General features: G+C 41.1%; 1 protein-coding gene across 1 annotated transcript in view; it reads left to right on the top strand.

The window, feature by feature from the left end:
- unc13c (unc-13 homolog C (C. elegans)) overlaps positions 1–14785 on the top strand; it is a gene marked incomplete at both ends in the record, with an annotated part of 106575 nt that overhangs the window by 75074 nt on the left and 16716 nt on the right. Inside the window, one exon of the mRNA XM_080539936.1 lies at positions 867–947. Within this exon, the coding sequence (XP_080396062.1) occupies positions 867–947 (81 nt within the window). The remainder of the gene's footprint in view (positions 1–866; positions 948–14785) is intronic.

The following is a 14785-nucleotide window of genomic DNA, read 5'->3' on the forward strand; positions in this document are numbered from 1 at the left end:
GTGATATGACACCAAAGATGTACTGTAAGGAGATGTACACAAAAAGACGACATTTTACACATTACATTTTAGCCTTGGTAATGTAAAACTATTTTAGCAGGGACTGTGTTTGTGTGTGTGTGTGTGGGGGTGGGGTTCTCCAAGAGCAACAGCTGGGCTCATTACATTAGCACAGAGATGGGTGTGTCCCCATCTTTCTCCCATAAGGACTGACATGATTCATCCTCTTGTTGACATTCTTGATAATACGATTGTATGCATGTCCAATACAAAGTCATTTGTTTGTGTTTGGTGTTAAGAGTTCAGTTCTAATCACTCCCTGTCTCCGTCACTGCACAGCCAGCCCCCAGTTAACACCTAATCAATACATTTCGACGAAGCATTAACACTGCTGGATAGGAACAGGTCTCGAAAAAAACGTTCATCTGACTGACAGGGATCAATGAACATAATCTCCAGGATAAAAGCAGTGTCCCCACCCCCACACACGCCCACCCTATCTACCCACATACACACCCACCCAACCACCATCTCTCTAAAGCTTTATAGCAAAAAACGTTATTTGATTGTGATCACACACACACACACACACATACACACACACACAATCTCTAAAGCTTAAAAGTTATTTGATTGTGATTGCAACACACACACACACACACACACACACACACTCAAGATGAATGTAATCACTGCCACACGTTTAACTTCAGTCTAATTCTACCAAGGGTTACATAATCATAATACCAGACTGTAAAAAAACTTGCTTGAATACAGTATCGCTATGTTAGCACAAAACAATGAATTTGTATCAATCTTAACTTTGTGTGTGTGTGTGTGTGTGTGTGTCTGTGTGTCCTTTCCAGGAGCATGTGATTCGTGACGAAGCTAGAAGTTTGACACCACGGCAGTGTGCAGCCATGGACCTTGTACTTCCCACCATCAAGGTACGATAAGAGCTCCATCCCTCCCTCCATCACTTCCTCTATTCATCCCTCTCTCCATCACTTCCTCTATCCCTCCCTCCTTCCATCACTACCTATTCATCCCTCCCTCTATACATATACCCTCGCTCTATTCACCCGTCGCTCTATACATCCCTCCGTGACGCCTCACAGTAAGGTTTCAGTCCTGAGGTGGGGGGACTGGAGCATTAATGACTCTTAGTTTTAATTTATTTAATTCCATTCATTTAATTTATGATATTTTCCAGAGCTCGCTCCCAGATCTTAGATAAAGTTAACATTCACACCTTAGGAGGGGACTCAAATGAAAGAGTGTCATCCTATAAGTACTTGGGTATTTGGGTGGATGACAGGCTCTCTTTTTTTTTTCAACAATATATTTATTGAGTTTTTTTGAAAAAGATAAAACAAATCTTGAAAATAAATAATTAGTAATAATTATATATGTATATACTGTACATACACAAGCAGATAACTCACCAGAATTGCCATACACATGTAGGCCTATGTATAGTATGTACGTTGATGGAGAGGCAATCATATAACTGAGCTCATATATACACATACAAAATAAAAGGGAGAGAAAAAATAAAATAAAGGTAATAATAAAAACATGAAAACTGATCAAAAATAAAATAAAAAATATAATAAAAAAATAATTAAAATAAAGAAAAGGGTACATTGCAACAGATACATTAATTATATCCAACTCCTACTCTACTCCTGGTCAATTCACACACCTGTTCAAATGGTTTATTACAGAGTTTACATTTGTTCACGCCCAGGTTCGTCCATCCATTGTGATAAGTCCTTGGGCCCTATTATGCACTTCATCAATAAGACGAGGCGGTAGATCTAAACTTAAGACGTGGAGGCGTGGTCAAGGCCACTTTGCTATTATGCGTGCTGTAGTGGGCGCCTAAAACCCTCCGCTAAGCAAAGAAATTAGTCATGGGTGTGTTTTGGGCGTCTTCTCAATCAACCCAATCAGCGTGCCAGGTGCCATTCCCTTTAAGAACCGGCTGCGTTGAGTCATTAGCGCTATGCTATTATGGAAGTCCTGAGAAGGAAGTCAGCGCGCTTCTCTGCCTCTCCCTTCTGAAATAAAGCATTTATACTGTGACCGTAATTGACGTCTTGCCGTGGAGCCACGTGCGTGTTCATGTGTGCCCACATGCATGCGCAAACCGCGGAGGCGCGCTCGTGTTTCAAAACGTGCATGAAGTCTAAACTTAAGAACTTTTCAAACCACTTCTTAGCGATAGGAGCAAAGTCAGATCGCATAATAGCAGGGGCGCCTAGTGCACTTCATTAACATATGAACACTCCCACAATGAGCAATATATGCACAGGAGTTTTACGTCTTATGTGTGGGCGCCTATCGACACCTGCATAATAGCAGTAGCGCGTATGAAGCGCATAATAAGGGTGGGGGTAGGTCTTAACCTGGCGGTGCGTCTTAATTAACACTTAAGACGGCAAGTTAAGAAGTGCATAATAGGGCCCATGGTCCTCCAGATATTTTATGAATGGGCCCCAAATACTTTGGAATCTTTCCTGCCTGTCTTTGAGTGTGTATGACATTTTCCCTAATGGTAGACACCGAGACATCTCCCTAAACCATTGCACAATACTTGGTTTACCTGTGCTTTTCCACGTTAGTGCTATTGATCTTTTGGCCTGTAAAATACACATATCCATAAAGATCTGTTCACTGCATTTCATCTTGTGTCCCTCTGGGTAAATGCCAAGAATAAACAGCTTAGGCTCAACAGTAATTTTAATTGACAGAATGTCCTGTATTATTATTCCAAGTTCTTCCCAGAATTCTTGAATTCTTGGACATTCCCATATACAATGAAAAAATGTACCCTTGTCCTCTCTACACCTGTTACATAAGTCTGGAATGTTGGGGTTACATTTATTGAGTTTTTCTGGTGTTATATATACTCTCATTATCCAATTGTACTGTAGAAGCTTTAAACGAGTGTTAGCGGTCTGGGTTTGAGCTCTTTTGCATGCCTTGTTCCATTTTTCCACTGATATTTCCTCTTGAAGGTCACTCCTCCATGCTTTCAATTTGGGTTCTGAAGATTCTAGTGATCTAGCAATCAACAAATCATATACATCCGAAATAATTCCTTTTCCGAAAGGATTTTTAATTAAAACTTTCTCCAATGAGGATAGAGCGGGTATGGCCAGGGAGTGATTTTGATTAGAATAAATAAAGTTCCTGAGCTGTAAGTACTTAAAGAAATGCTTGCGAGGGATAGAATGTTTGTTTACTAGAATTTCAAATGATTCCATATGCTCATCCTTTGAGTCGAAGATGTCATTAATTTGTGTTATTCCTTTGTCAGCCCATAATTTGCCCTACCTGGCACAAAGTAATTATTGCCCCAAATGGGACTATAGCGAGAGAGAACAGGTGTTTCCGACAAGTATTTGTGTACCTCGTACCATACAGAAATCATGTTTCTCAATATAGGGTTCGATGTTTTCCTTTTAAGGTTTTTCGGATTATCAGAGTATATATATGTCGGCAGTTGGAGCCCTATAGAGTTACACTCAATGTCTTTCCATGCTGGTGAAAGTAGTCCTTCTGTCGAGTAGTAAAACCTCATAGTTCTGATTTGAGTTGCCCAGTAATACCACAACATGTTTGGGCATTGTAGGCCACCTGTCATAAGGTAAATACAGAAGAGACAGGCGAAGTCTGGGGCGTCTATTTTTCCATATAAAGTTCGTGAATAATGTCCTTAGTCTAGGAAATAAGTTTGGGGGAGGCGGCAAGGGGATGTTTTGAAAGAGATATAATAGCTTTGGGAGAGTGTTCATTTTCAATATATTAATTCTGCCTATCAGGGAAATAGGAAGAGATGACCATCTATCAATTGATTCGCAAATAGAATTTACAACAAGGCTATAATTAGTCTGTACCACTTCTTCTAACCTGTGAGTAATTTGTATTCCTAAATATGTAAAGCTGTCAACTGACTTAAAGTGACCAATATAATTGGGTAGGTTCTCTCTCTCATTCGAATTAAGCAGTAATATGGCAGATTTATGGCTATTAACTTTGTACCCAGAAATATTGCCGAATCTTTTAATGAGGTCCATAAGAGCCGGGATCGATTCTCCCAGATTTTTAAGGAACAGGATTACGTCATCCGCATAGAGAGCTATGCGATGTTCAAGTTGACCTATAGGTATGCCTGCTATTGATGTGTGATTTCGTATTGCAATTGCTAAGGGCTCAATTGCCATCGTAAATATGAGAGGGCTCAATGGACACCCCTGTCTGCATCCCCTGTTGATTTTAATTGGCATAGATATATTGTTGTTAGTAATTATTTCTGCATATGGTTCTTTATATAATAATTTCACCCATTTACAAATGTTTTCTCCCAGCCCAAATTGTTCGAGAAGCTCAAACAGGTATGCCCATTCCACCCTGTCAAATGCTTTCTCAGCATCCAATGACAGGAAAGCTGTATCTGGTAACTCTCTTTGGGAATGTAAGATATTTAAAACCCTTCTTACGTTATGAAATCCCTGACGACCCACAATGAACCCATTTTGGTCTCCCTTTATGATATCTGGTAGAATAATCTCTAATCTCTTTGCTAGAATTTTGCAGAGTACTTTTAAATCTGAGTTGAGGAGGCTGATTGGCCTCATGTTTTCGCATTTATCATTTGATTTTCCAGGTTTAGGAAGGAGAGTAATCAAAGCCCCTCTCAAGGAGGGAGGGAGGATCCCTTCCCGAAATGATTCATTAAACATCTCAAGAAGAGGTTTCCTTAATTTAGATTCAAATTTCTTATACAAATCGATGGGTAGGCCGTCTGGTCCTGCCACCTTCCCAGATGTCATGCTCTTTATTGCCATAGTGATGTCTTCTAAGGATAAGTCGTCACCCAGTTCCATCCTTTCTTCCTCTGATATACTAGGGATATCAATATTATTTAGGAATAGCTTTTGGTCTGGTAATTCTGGAGCTCTTTCGGAACTATATAGTTTTCCATAATATTCTCTAAATGCCTCATTAATTTTAATAGGATCTATAATAGAGTCATCGTTATGAGTCTTGAGGTTGGTAATAGCTCTTTCGGTTTGAAGTTGTTTTAAGCGCCATGCCAAGATTTTTCCTGATTTTTCCCCTTGGTCAAATATAGTTTGTTTAAGTTTTAAGAGATTATCTGTAGCTTTTGCAGTTGACATTTCATTATACTGTGTTCTCAACAATAACAATTTCTGGTGAGTTTTGGGATCGGGATTTTGATAATAATTTCTCTCCAAGACTTTGATTTTTGACTCTAACAATGTAAATTTTTGTTTAGCTCTTTTAGATTTAGAACTTGTAAAACTAATAATCTGGCCCCTATTGTAAGCTTTAAAAGCTTCCCATCTGGTGCTTGCAGAAGTCTCATCTGTGTTGATTATGAAAAATACATCAATTTGTACCTCAAGGAAAGAGATTAGATCTGGGTCCCGTAGCCAACTTTGCTGCAATCTCCATTTTGGTGGATCCTTTTTCAAGCCTGGGTCTACATAACACAAATTATTTGGGGCATGATCTGATATCAGAATACTGTCATAATTACATTCCTTGATTCTAGACACCAGGCCTGCAGAAATTAAGAAATAATCAATTCGGGAGTATGTTTTATGTGTACTGGAAAAACATGAATAGAATAATACTTCAGGGTTTCTGTCTCTCCATATATCTCTAAGATTTAATGTCTTGATAAACTGATGTATAATTCCTCTGCTTTTATTATGGGACTTATCAATATGTGTTAACCTATCTTTAGAGGGATCTAGTGTACAGTTGAAATCTCCTGCTATTATATATTGACCTTTGAGGGTTGATAGAGTGAAAAACAAATTACTGAAAAATTCTGGGTCATCATTATTTGGCGCATAAATGTTGACCAGGTTGAGAAGTTCTGTCAGAAGCATGCCTTGAATTATTAGGTATCTACCTGCCGTATCAGCAATTATCTTTGTGACATTAAGAGGAATAGATTTATGTACAAGAGTCATGACCCCTCTTGCTTGAGTGTTAAAGGGCGCTGAGAATACCTTACCCTGCCACCTCCTCCTAATCCCAATGTCTTTGTCTTTTGAAAGATGTGTTTCTTGAAGAAAAATTATTTGGGAATTAATACTTTTTAATCTCCCCATCACCTGCTTTCCTTTTTTTATTTTTTGTAGCCCTCTGCAGTTCCAGGATGTGAACTTGATGTCTAATTTACCAGTCATAGATAGCAATACATTTGTAAATTCCTTGTATTATCGTGCAATAATGTAAAAAATAATAATAAAAAAAGAGGTCAAAAGAGAAAAATGAAGAAAAACAAACAAACAAACTGGGTCTCTCAACAAACTAACCGAGACCCCCCCAATGCTCCAGAACTGAGCATTCCCCCCACCCACCTGTTCACTCCCGTAACGCTGAAAACGACTCCACACCGAGTGAGGAGTAGTGAGGCTGAACTGATTAATCTCCTTATAAAGAGTAACATTCTCCCTCCACTAAATGTGAAATAAAAACCTAATTAACAAAGTTGGTATATTGGTCAACCACCACTAAATGTTAAGTATAGAAGCCCATTGTGAATTTTATATTAGAATAACTAAAGAATGTGGATCAGCAGTTGACACCCTGAAAATAACTGCGCTTTTGAGCGGCATGTTATGGGGTGTTGCTGTTATAGTACATACACACATACATACATACACACACACACACACACACACACACACACACACACACATACATACATACACACAGTGGAGCCCCTAGACTTTTGGGGGCCCTAAGCAAACAACATTATGGAGGCCCCTGGTAAGGGTCTTAGGCGGGTGACAATGTGGACATTTTTAAATGTATTTATTTCCCTGACACTAAAATATAATACGGTTTTACGAAGTTCGCACATATGCGCGCTCGTGTGTGTGTAAGTAAAAAAACAGTCTGAAAGACTAGCGTCTCTTTTACAAAGGAGCCCTGGCCAAGACAGCCACAATACAACAATTACATTTGACATAATAAAAGCACATAAAAACATGCAAAGCACATTACATAAAAACAGTAAAAACAGTACATGACCACAGGTACAGTAGCACACCTAGTACACATTGCGACATACTGGACCACAAGTAGCATACAAATTACATGCAACATGGAGCATGTAAATGATGCATGTAAATGCATGTAAATGATGGATCTTATCATGAATCATTTTTAAAGGCTTTAGTATAGGCTACATGATGTATTAACTATTTGTATTTTGTACCCAGATGTCAAATAAATACGTAACAAATGAATAGTTAACTTTTAAAAAAAAACTGCCCCGCTGAACCAATGAGAAGGACGGGGGGGCGGTGCTTCCCATCGGTCCGGCCTATCAGTGTCCTAGATTTGCCGCTCGCTCCGGGCGGCACATAGAATCCGTTCTTTGGATAAAGGTCTCCAGACGTTTGGAGCGAGAGCAAAGCGGAAGTGGAAACGGCTGGCACCGCGAGACTAGCCAGCTATCAATAAACTACAATTCATCAGAGCAATTGCGCGTCATCTCCCTGTCATCAGAATGATCACGCCCCTTTTTGGGTGATAGAAGGGGAGAAGTTTGACTGGCGGTCAATGGGAATTTCTGGTCTTCGCTACTTTAATCCGATAAAATAAAAAAACCGTAGTGCTTTTTAGATATTAGGAGCCCAAATCCGATGGCCAGTTAGGCAAACTATATTATAGTGTCGTTGCCGATCAATGATCGACGTCGTTATATAGAGAAAATAATGAAATAGCCTAGGGGTTGATTCATCAGAGCAGTCATACGTCATCTCCCTGTCATCAGGGATTTGTAGTTCTTCATTTGATTTGCCGTGTAAATCCCCAGACTGCCCAAATCCGATTGCCAGTCAGGCAAACAATTATATAGTGTCGTTGCCGATCAATGATCGACGTCGTTATATGGAGAACATTTATGAAATAGGCAATGCATGTCTGTCCTTTCAGTCTGCCTCCATGAACCACCCGACCCAAAGGCCTGAGGTGTTGTAGGAGGTATGAATATAATTTAGGGGGTATTTAGTATAACAGGCTAATGGGTTTATTGTGAGTTTACTTTGATTGTTTGTTTATTGCCTAGATCACCGTATTGAGAAGTCATATGGTTATGGGGGATGATATTGCAAGGTAATTTAAGCACCTGCGCACCTTGCATGGTGGTAGTGGAGAGAGAGGGGAGCGATGTATTTTTGTTGACCGCATTATACGCATTGTTTGTTATTTTTCTGGTTTTGATCGCTTATGGATTATTTTTGTACGTCGCCAAGTTTGATTGTTCTATTCAATAAATGCTCTAAAACGTACTTTTCATCTCAGCGGATTGTTTGGCGCGTCATACAATTACCAGCCAGACCCTGGTTGCGTCTCTCAGCGACTTTTTACTTTTGGCTCTATCTATCTATCTCGCTACAGGTGTCATATAACCCTAACCCATATCCTGCCATATAAAAGTACCTTATTGAATCTCCAGGTAATGTATTTCTGACATCCATCACTTTTGCTGTCGTTAAGATACTTTATTTTTCTGTTTTGGTAGTCTGTCCAATGTGACAATTGCCCTCCTCCACCGGCCCTAGTTTTGGATCTAGCTTGCTGTTCATTATTTTCATGATAAAACGTCATAACATCTTCATATACACCATACAGTAGACACTGAACAGTAGACATAAGACATGTTCATAAATGTTTATCTTATATGTGTATATGTTTGTGAATATGTGAATATGTTTTCTGTTTTTTTGCACCTTCGGAAGAGCCACTACAATTTCATTGTATAGACAACTGTACAACGACAATAAAGTCTATTCTATTCTATTCTATACAGGATAAATACTGATTAACAGTAGGCTACTTTGGCAAATGCCCATTGAACAGATTTATTTATTATCCTATCTTAAGAAAAGTAATGTAACACTCCCATCTGGAAAAAAAATAAATGTGTAAAAAAAAAAATTGGGGAAAAAAAATTTGGAGGCCCTTTTTGTTTGGTGGCCCCAAGCAATTGCCTTGGTTGCCTCTATGGACGGGGCGCCTCTGCATACACACATACACCCACCCACATACACAGTGCTTAACGTGCCCTATTGTGAAAGTTTCCTGGCCCCCTGGTTGAATTTAGTAACCAAAATAAAAAGTAGAAGAATACAATGGCATATAATGTATTATATAATTGACATTATGTATTATGTAATTTATCATTTAGATTCACCACTTCAATAACGATATGTTGCCAATCTGATCTGAGGTTCGGGGCTGTTTTCTCTCCATTCTATCTCCGTTGTTCAGGAAACAGTGCTGCTCGAATAGTGCATTGTGGGATTATGAGTTTTAGTGTACTTTTTTTTGTTACTTTCTGACCTACCGATCTACTCTAATATCCTCAAGGGAAACACATTGACATATTAATCGCTTAAATAGACACAATTTAACTTGTTTCATGTTACTTGAAAAAACGAATAACTGAAATAACATTGTAAACCCGTATTATGGGTCTAGCTTAGCATTGAATCATTGTTGACGGTGAACTGTGTTCGAGTAGTGCATTTTGGGACATTGAGTCTTAACGTGATAATTTCTGAGCTACTCTCAACTGAATGATCCCAATATTTTCTCCGAAAACATAATAGTATGTTAAATCACCTAGACACACACAGTTTAACTGGTTTGCAAATAAACATATAAGAAAAAAGAACAATATAAACCAGTGTTAGAGGTCTAACATGACGTTGCTCATGATCAAAGCCAGTAGTAGTGTCTCATATACTCATCCACTCCCGTTCTCTTCTTGGATTCGTTTGATGAAACTTTCCACTTCTGTCGGTGTGCCAAAAGTTTGTGTTTTGTCCTTGTGTGTCACCAGCAATCTAGCCGGGATCAACATGCCATGTTTTATCCCCATGCTGCGTAATTTCTGTCTGGCCGAGTCGAATTCCTTCTGCTTCTTGTGTTCTCCTGTCGCTAGGTCGGGGTAGAAACGTACTGGTTTGTCCTTGTGTAGGATTTGTTTTTGGGCTCTGGCTGCTCTTAATACGGTCACCTTATCTCTGTCGTTCAGGCATTTCATGATCATCGTTCTCGGAGGCGCGTTGCGCTCCCGTTTCTGGCCAATGTGATGAGCTCTCTCCAGTGTGAGTTTGGATCTTAGTGCTGCGAGCCCCAGTGTCTCCGGTATCCAACTCTCGAGAAAGGTGCAGGCGTCGTCTCCCTCCTCTCCCTCCCGCAGGCCAACGAGTCTCAGATTAGACCGACTGGCTCTTGACTCTAGGTCTGTCACCTTGTCTTCCAGCTCTTGCTTCTTTCCCTCCAGAGAGTGGACCTTTGCCTGGAGGACATTCACCTCATCCTCCGTGTTGGAAATACGGACCTCTGCCTGTGTGATTCGTTCCGTACATTCTCCCATATCTTTCCTCAGTCCATCAATTGCGACCAACATTTCTTCATGTCGGTTTGCAGACTCGGACCTCAATTCTCCGATAGCTTCCAGAATCCTGTCGTATTTTCCCCCTTCTTCCTCGGCAGTTTCTGTGATCCCCGCGCTGCCCGCGTTAGCCTTATAGTCTAGCAGGAAGGGCCCTCAGATTTTGAGATACCCCTACCCGAGGTAGAGCAAATGACAACAATGATTTTACTTATCTTTAGGGTCTCCCATTAATGAAATTGATTGTTGTCAAATTTTATTTTGGGGGAAAAGATGTTTTTTTGGTTGTTCTTTAGAGCTACCCCAATCCCTGAAAAAGAGCCAAATTAGACCAGGCCGAATATGGGGAAGGTGACAAAAAAGCCCATAACTTGAGAATGATCACTCCTTTCCTCTTCAGATTTGCTGAGGTATGAACCAGGTGGTTGTCCTACATCACCAAATAGTCAGACAACTATTTACCTAAATAAATACTGAATTATAGTCCTGTAAACTTAGCTTTAGTTTAGACGGAAATTGTACTTTTTGGTGACAGGAACATAGGACTCCATCACTTTTCTCTCATTTATCAGAAAAACAGAAATCCCTGAAAAATATATCATTACTGAATTGTCTAGGGTGCTATTGAACAATAACCAGTAGTTGTATGGAAATATCTCATACAGTTCTATTGCAAATGAGATTTCTTTAGACATAGCCCTACCTCTTCTCTGATACAGTCAAATTCCGAATGGGGGATAAGTGGCATAATAGCCTATAAGTTAAGAATGCTCACTCTGATGGTCATTATATTTGGAGAGGGAAATACCAGGTGGCTGAACTACATCACCAAATAGTCAGAATAAGAGTAACCCAATCAATCCATTTTCCATTTTCTTTTTTCCATATAGGAGTAGCGCAAATTCTCTTGCGACTGGCAAAGACTCTTCCAAGCTGGCAGAGAGTCCAAAATGGGCCAGATCTTTGAGCTCGCTGAGATGGGTCTTGAGTTTGTTGAATGCTGTTGTCTTTCCTATTCTGTACAAACTACTTGTTGTGTCACAGCCAGTGAGTGCATGACATGCTGGTAGACAGTTAGACATGTCTTTTCCAATCTTCTCAGATATGGTGTTGATGGGGACATAGCTCTCTCTCATTCCATGGCCTGTATGCATGTACACCAGAGATGAACCAAACATTTCTTTGCTTGCATAGTATATGAGCAGTACATCCACATCTGTGTCATCAGACCTCACAATGATGCGGGAATATGACTCTGCAAGATGTATGGCATGGAGCACCATCCTTGTGTCTGCCTCCTCCTGATCACTGTACAGTGATGTCAAACTGCTGACTCCTGCTGTGCAGATGCTCTTCACCTCCTCCCCTTTGTCAAATCCACCTGCCAAGATGATGGAGTCATCTGAGTGTAGTCTCTATGGGGCTGCAGTGACAATGTAGTTGCTCACAAACATGCACAGTGCAGTCTTGTTTCCACTACTCCTCAAGTACTTCCTGTAGTTTGGGACATTTGTGTTGCCAGTGATAACATGTGTAGGCCTTCCATCACTTGCACCTCTCCTTTGCCTCTCCAGGTCTTTGATTGACTGTGGGCCGTCATACCTGTCAAATACCATGACCACACATTGCATTTCATCCTGCCAGCAGCCCGGAACCATGGTATTGCTTCAGACATGCAGTTGAGATGAAGGTCAAAGTTAGCTTCACGCTCTGATCGTAGCATTCTGAGTAAGAGATCAGCCCCTTTGAGGAAATTCAGCCAGTACTTAAAAGTTGCTGATTGTTGAACTCCCCTCTCTGAAAACTGTTGTATTCTTCTCCTCAGTTCAGGAAGGTCTGTCTCCACTTCACTTAAGAACTGTCTGGCAGAGACCTGGTCGTCGCCATGAAAGGCATGCTGCACATCTCGCAGGAGGTGTTCTTGTTCAGCAGACAATGGACTTTGGCCTTTTTTGTTCAGCCAGGAGACCAGTGCCATCCAGAAGAGCCTGAACAGAGCCTCTGAAACAACCTTGATGCTCCTCACACCTCTTGTCAGTTGTTTCCCCTGAAGCATCTGCCGAGCTGTTGCGTCAGCATAGACTCCAGACTCGGTTATCATGTCAAAGAGGCCCCCGTCTGCATACACCTTCCCAATGCTTGCCAGAAAGGCCATGGTGACGTGCATTCCTCCAATTCTCATGGTGATCTTGCCATCCAAAGCTTCAGGTTTGCTCCACAGAATTTGCTGTGCTTTGCTGTAGATGGCAAGGTCAGCAGTTACAAGTATATGCCTCTGTCCCAGTTCTTGAGCAAGCTGTGTGAGCTGCAAAAGAGCTGTATAGATTGTAGATAGGTCTGATGGTGAAGCTCTTATGAAGGGCATATATTGTACTGTTGTTAATGGGATGTCTGACGTGGATACATAGGCATTGAATGCAGACCATCCTGGGATTCTCTGGTCTTCTTCTTTCATGATACGGCTCACCTTCCAAAGTAAGTCTTGGCCTTCTGCTGCCTGAGCTTTTGTGCTGTCTGATTTGAGGACCTGTGGTAGAACTGCTGGTGGTTCAGATCGCCTACCTGGCTTGATGTATCTGAAATTCAAGAACAAGTCATTAGGCATCTTTTGTCATATAATTCAATCTTTAACAAAATGCCCTTACAAACAACAACACTCCAGATTCCTTAGATTATGATGTGTGACCTCACAAATAATGTGTAACTTGAATATTGGACAAATGCTAGTCTGACTTACACAAGTGTAATGTGAAACTTGAAGCCTCCAGTGCACATACCACATTTTACATTTTAATATTGGATTATATTGCATTAACATACAGTATATCAGAGCCATTTCAATCAAGTATTGCATGTGTCTGGCAGATAGTTGGTCTATAATATTTACCTCTGAACCTCTTCATTATCCAAATCACAGCTGTCCAGGGCATGGAGAGATCTCTCTGGGATTCTCAGGATGGGGTTGTGTGCTGTGGCAACATCACCTCTTCTGTATACAACAATTGCCATGGAATCTGTTGTATTTTTGCCATCCAGCGTCTCTTCATTCTGGTCAAAGTTGTCAATGGCTGCATCAATTATCCCATGTTCTGTGGTTCTTGTCAGTCCATTTGGAATGTAAACACCTTTGCTTCTCTGTAATTGATCTGCTGCTACTGATGTGAGAAATTGACGCACTTCATCACACACAATGACCCATCATGTGTAGCTTGTTGATAAGGGCCTTGCTGCCAAACTCATGATGGATCATAATCCCAAGTCCTAGTGTGATAGGTGTACGCCTGCTGCAGCACTGTGCAATTAGATCATGGCAAAAGGTTATAACACTTGTGTTATTCTTCAGAGCTGGGTCCTCATCACAGGTCTGCACATTTTTAAATGCACCTGCATTGACACACCAGTTCACAAAATCATACAGAGTGTTTGGCACATATTCACTGCACTGGAGAAGGGAAAGCTTGTCACTGCTTATGTAGAATTGAGGCTCATGCTCAACCTTTTCCATAGTTTTCCTCAATATACCTGCAGCCTGGTGGAGGATTTGAGTGTCAGTGAGGGTCTCTGTTCTCTGTGGAGGCATTGTCTCCCTGTCTTCTGTTATGTTTTCTCTTCTTCTTCTTTCGTGTAACGTCAGAGGTCCAACTCGGTGTTGCGTAGCCATGCCCGCATCTCTGGTTCTAGGTCGAAGAGGCTGGCTTCTGAGGGTGGTCTATATAAGGGGCAGATGGTGATTATGTGGTCGGCGGTCTGCTCTGGGTCATCGCACTCGCATGCCGCACTGTCCACCAGGCCCCACGCCTTCATTGATGTTTTAAAGCGACCGACACCAGTTCGTAGACGGTTCAGTGTGGTCCATTGCCGGCGTGGTAGGTCGTCTCCTCCAATGGCGCCATCTCCTGGGTCCCAGATGTAGCGGTGGATTCGGGAGGGCCCGGCTGACTCCCACTCCTGCTTCCAAGCTGCTGCCAACCATGCATCTCTGGAGATGTCCTCAGAGGTGGAGTTGAGCATGGCTTGTGCTGCCTTGTTGTCTGAGGAGAGAAGCTTCTCTCATTGCATGGCCAACAGTCATGACACCAGAACAGATCAGATCAGATTTTCCAGGACGTTCAATGAAGATGAGTTTATCCCCATAATGCTGGTTCATCTTTTCTTTGAGTTTCCAGGATTTATACATTGTTGGTTCTGTAGCTGTACTCAGTTTTCCTTTATAGCTCTCAGTTACAGCACTCAGTGTTGTGACAGTCATATGCTTTGAAAAAACTGTCTTAGTTAATTCTTCAGTTAGCTCAATGAAAGCTCTTTCATGTTCATTTAACTTCT

This window comes from Nansenia antarctica, assembly GCF_963989245.1.
Source record: "Nansenia antarctica genome assembly, chromosome: 9".
Taxonomy (NCBI): Eukaryota; Metazoa; Chordata; class Actinopteri; order Argentiniformes; family Microstomatidae; genus Nansenia; species Nansenia antarctica.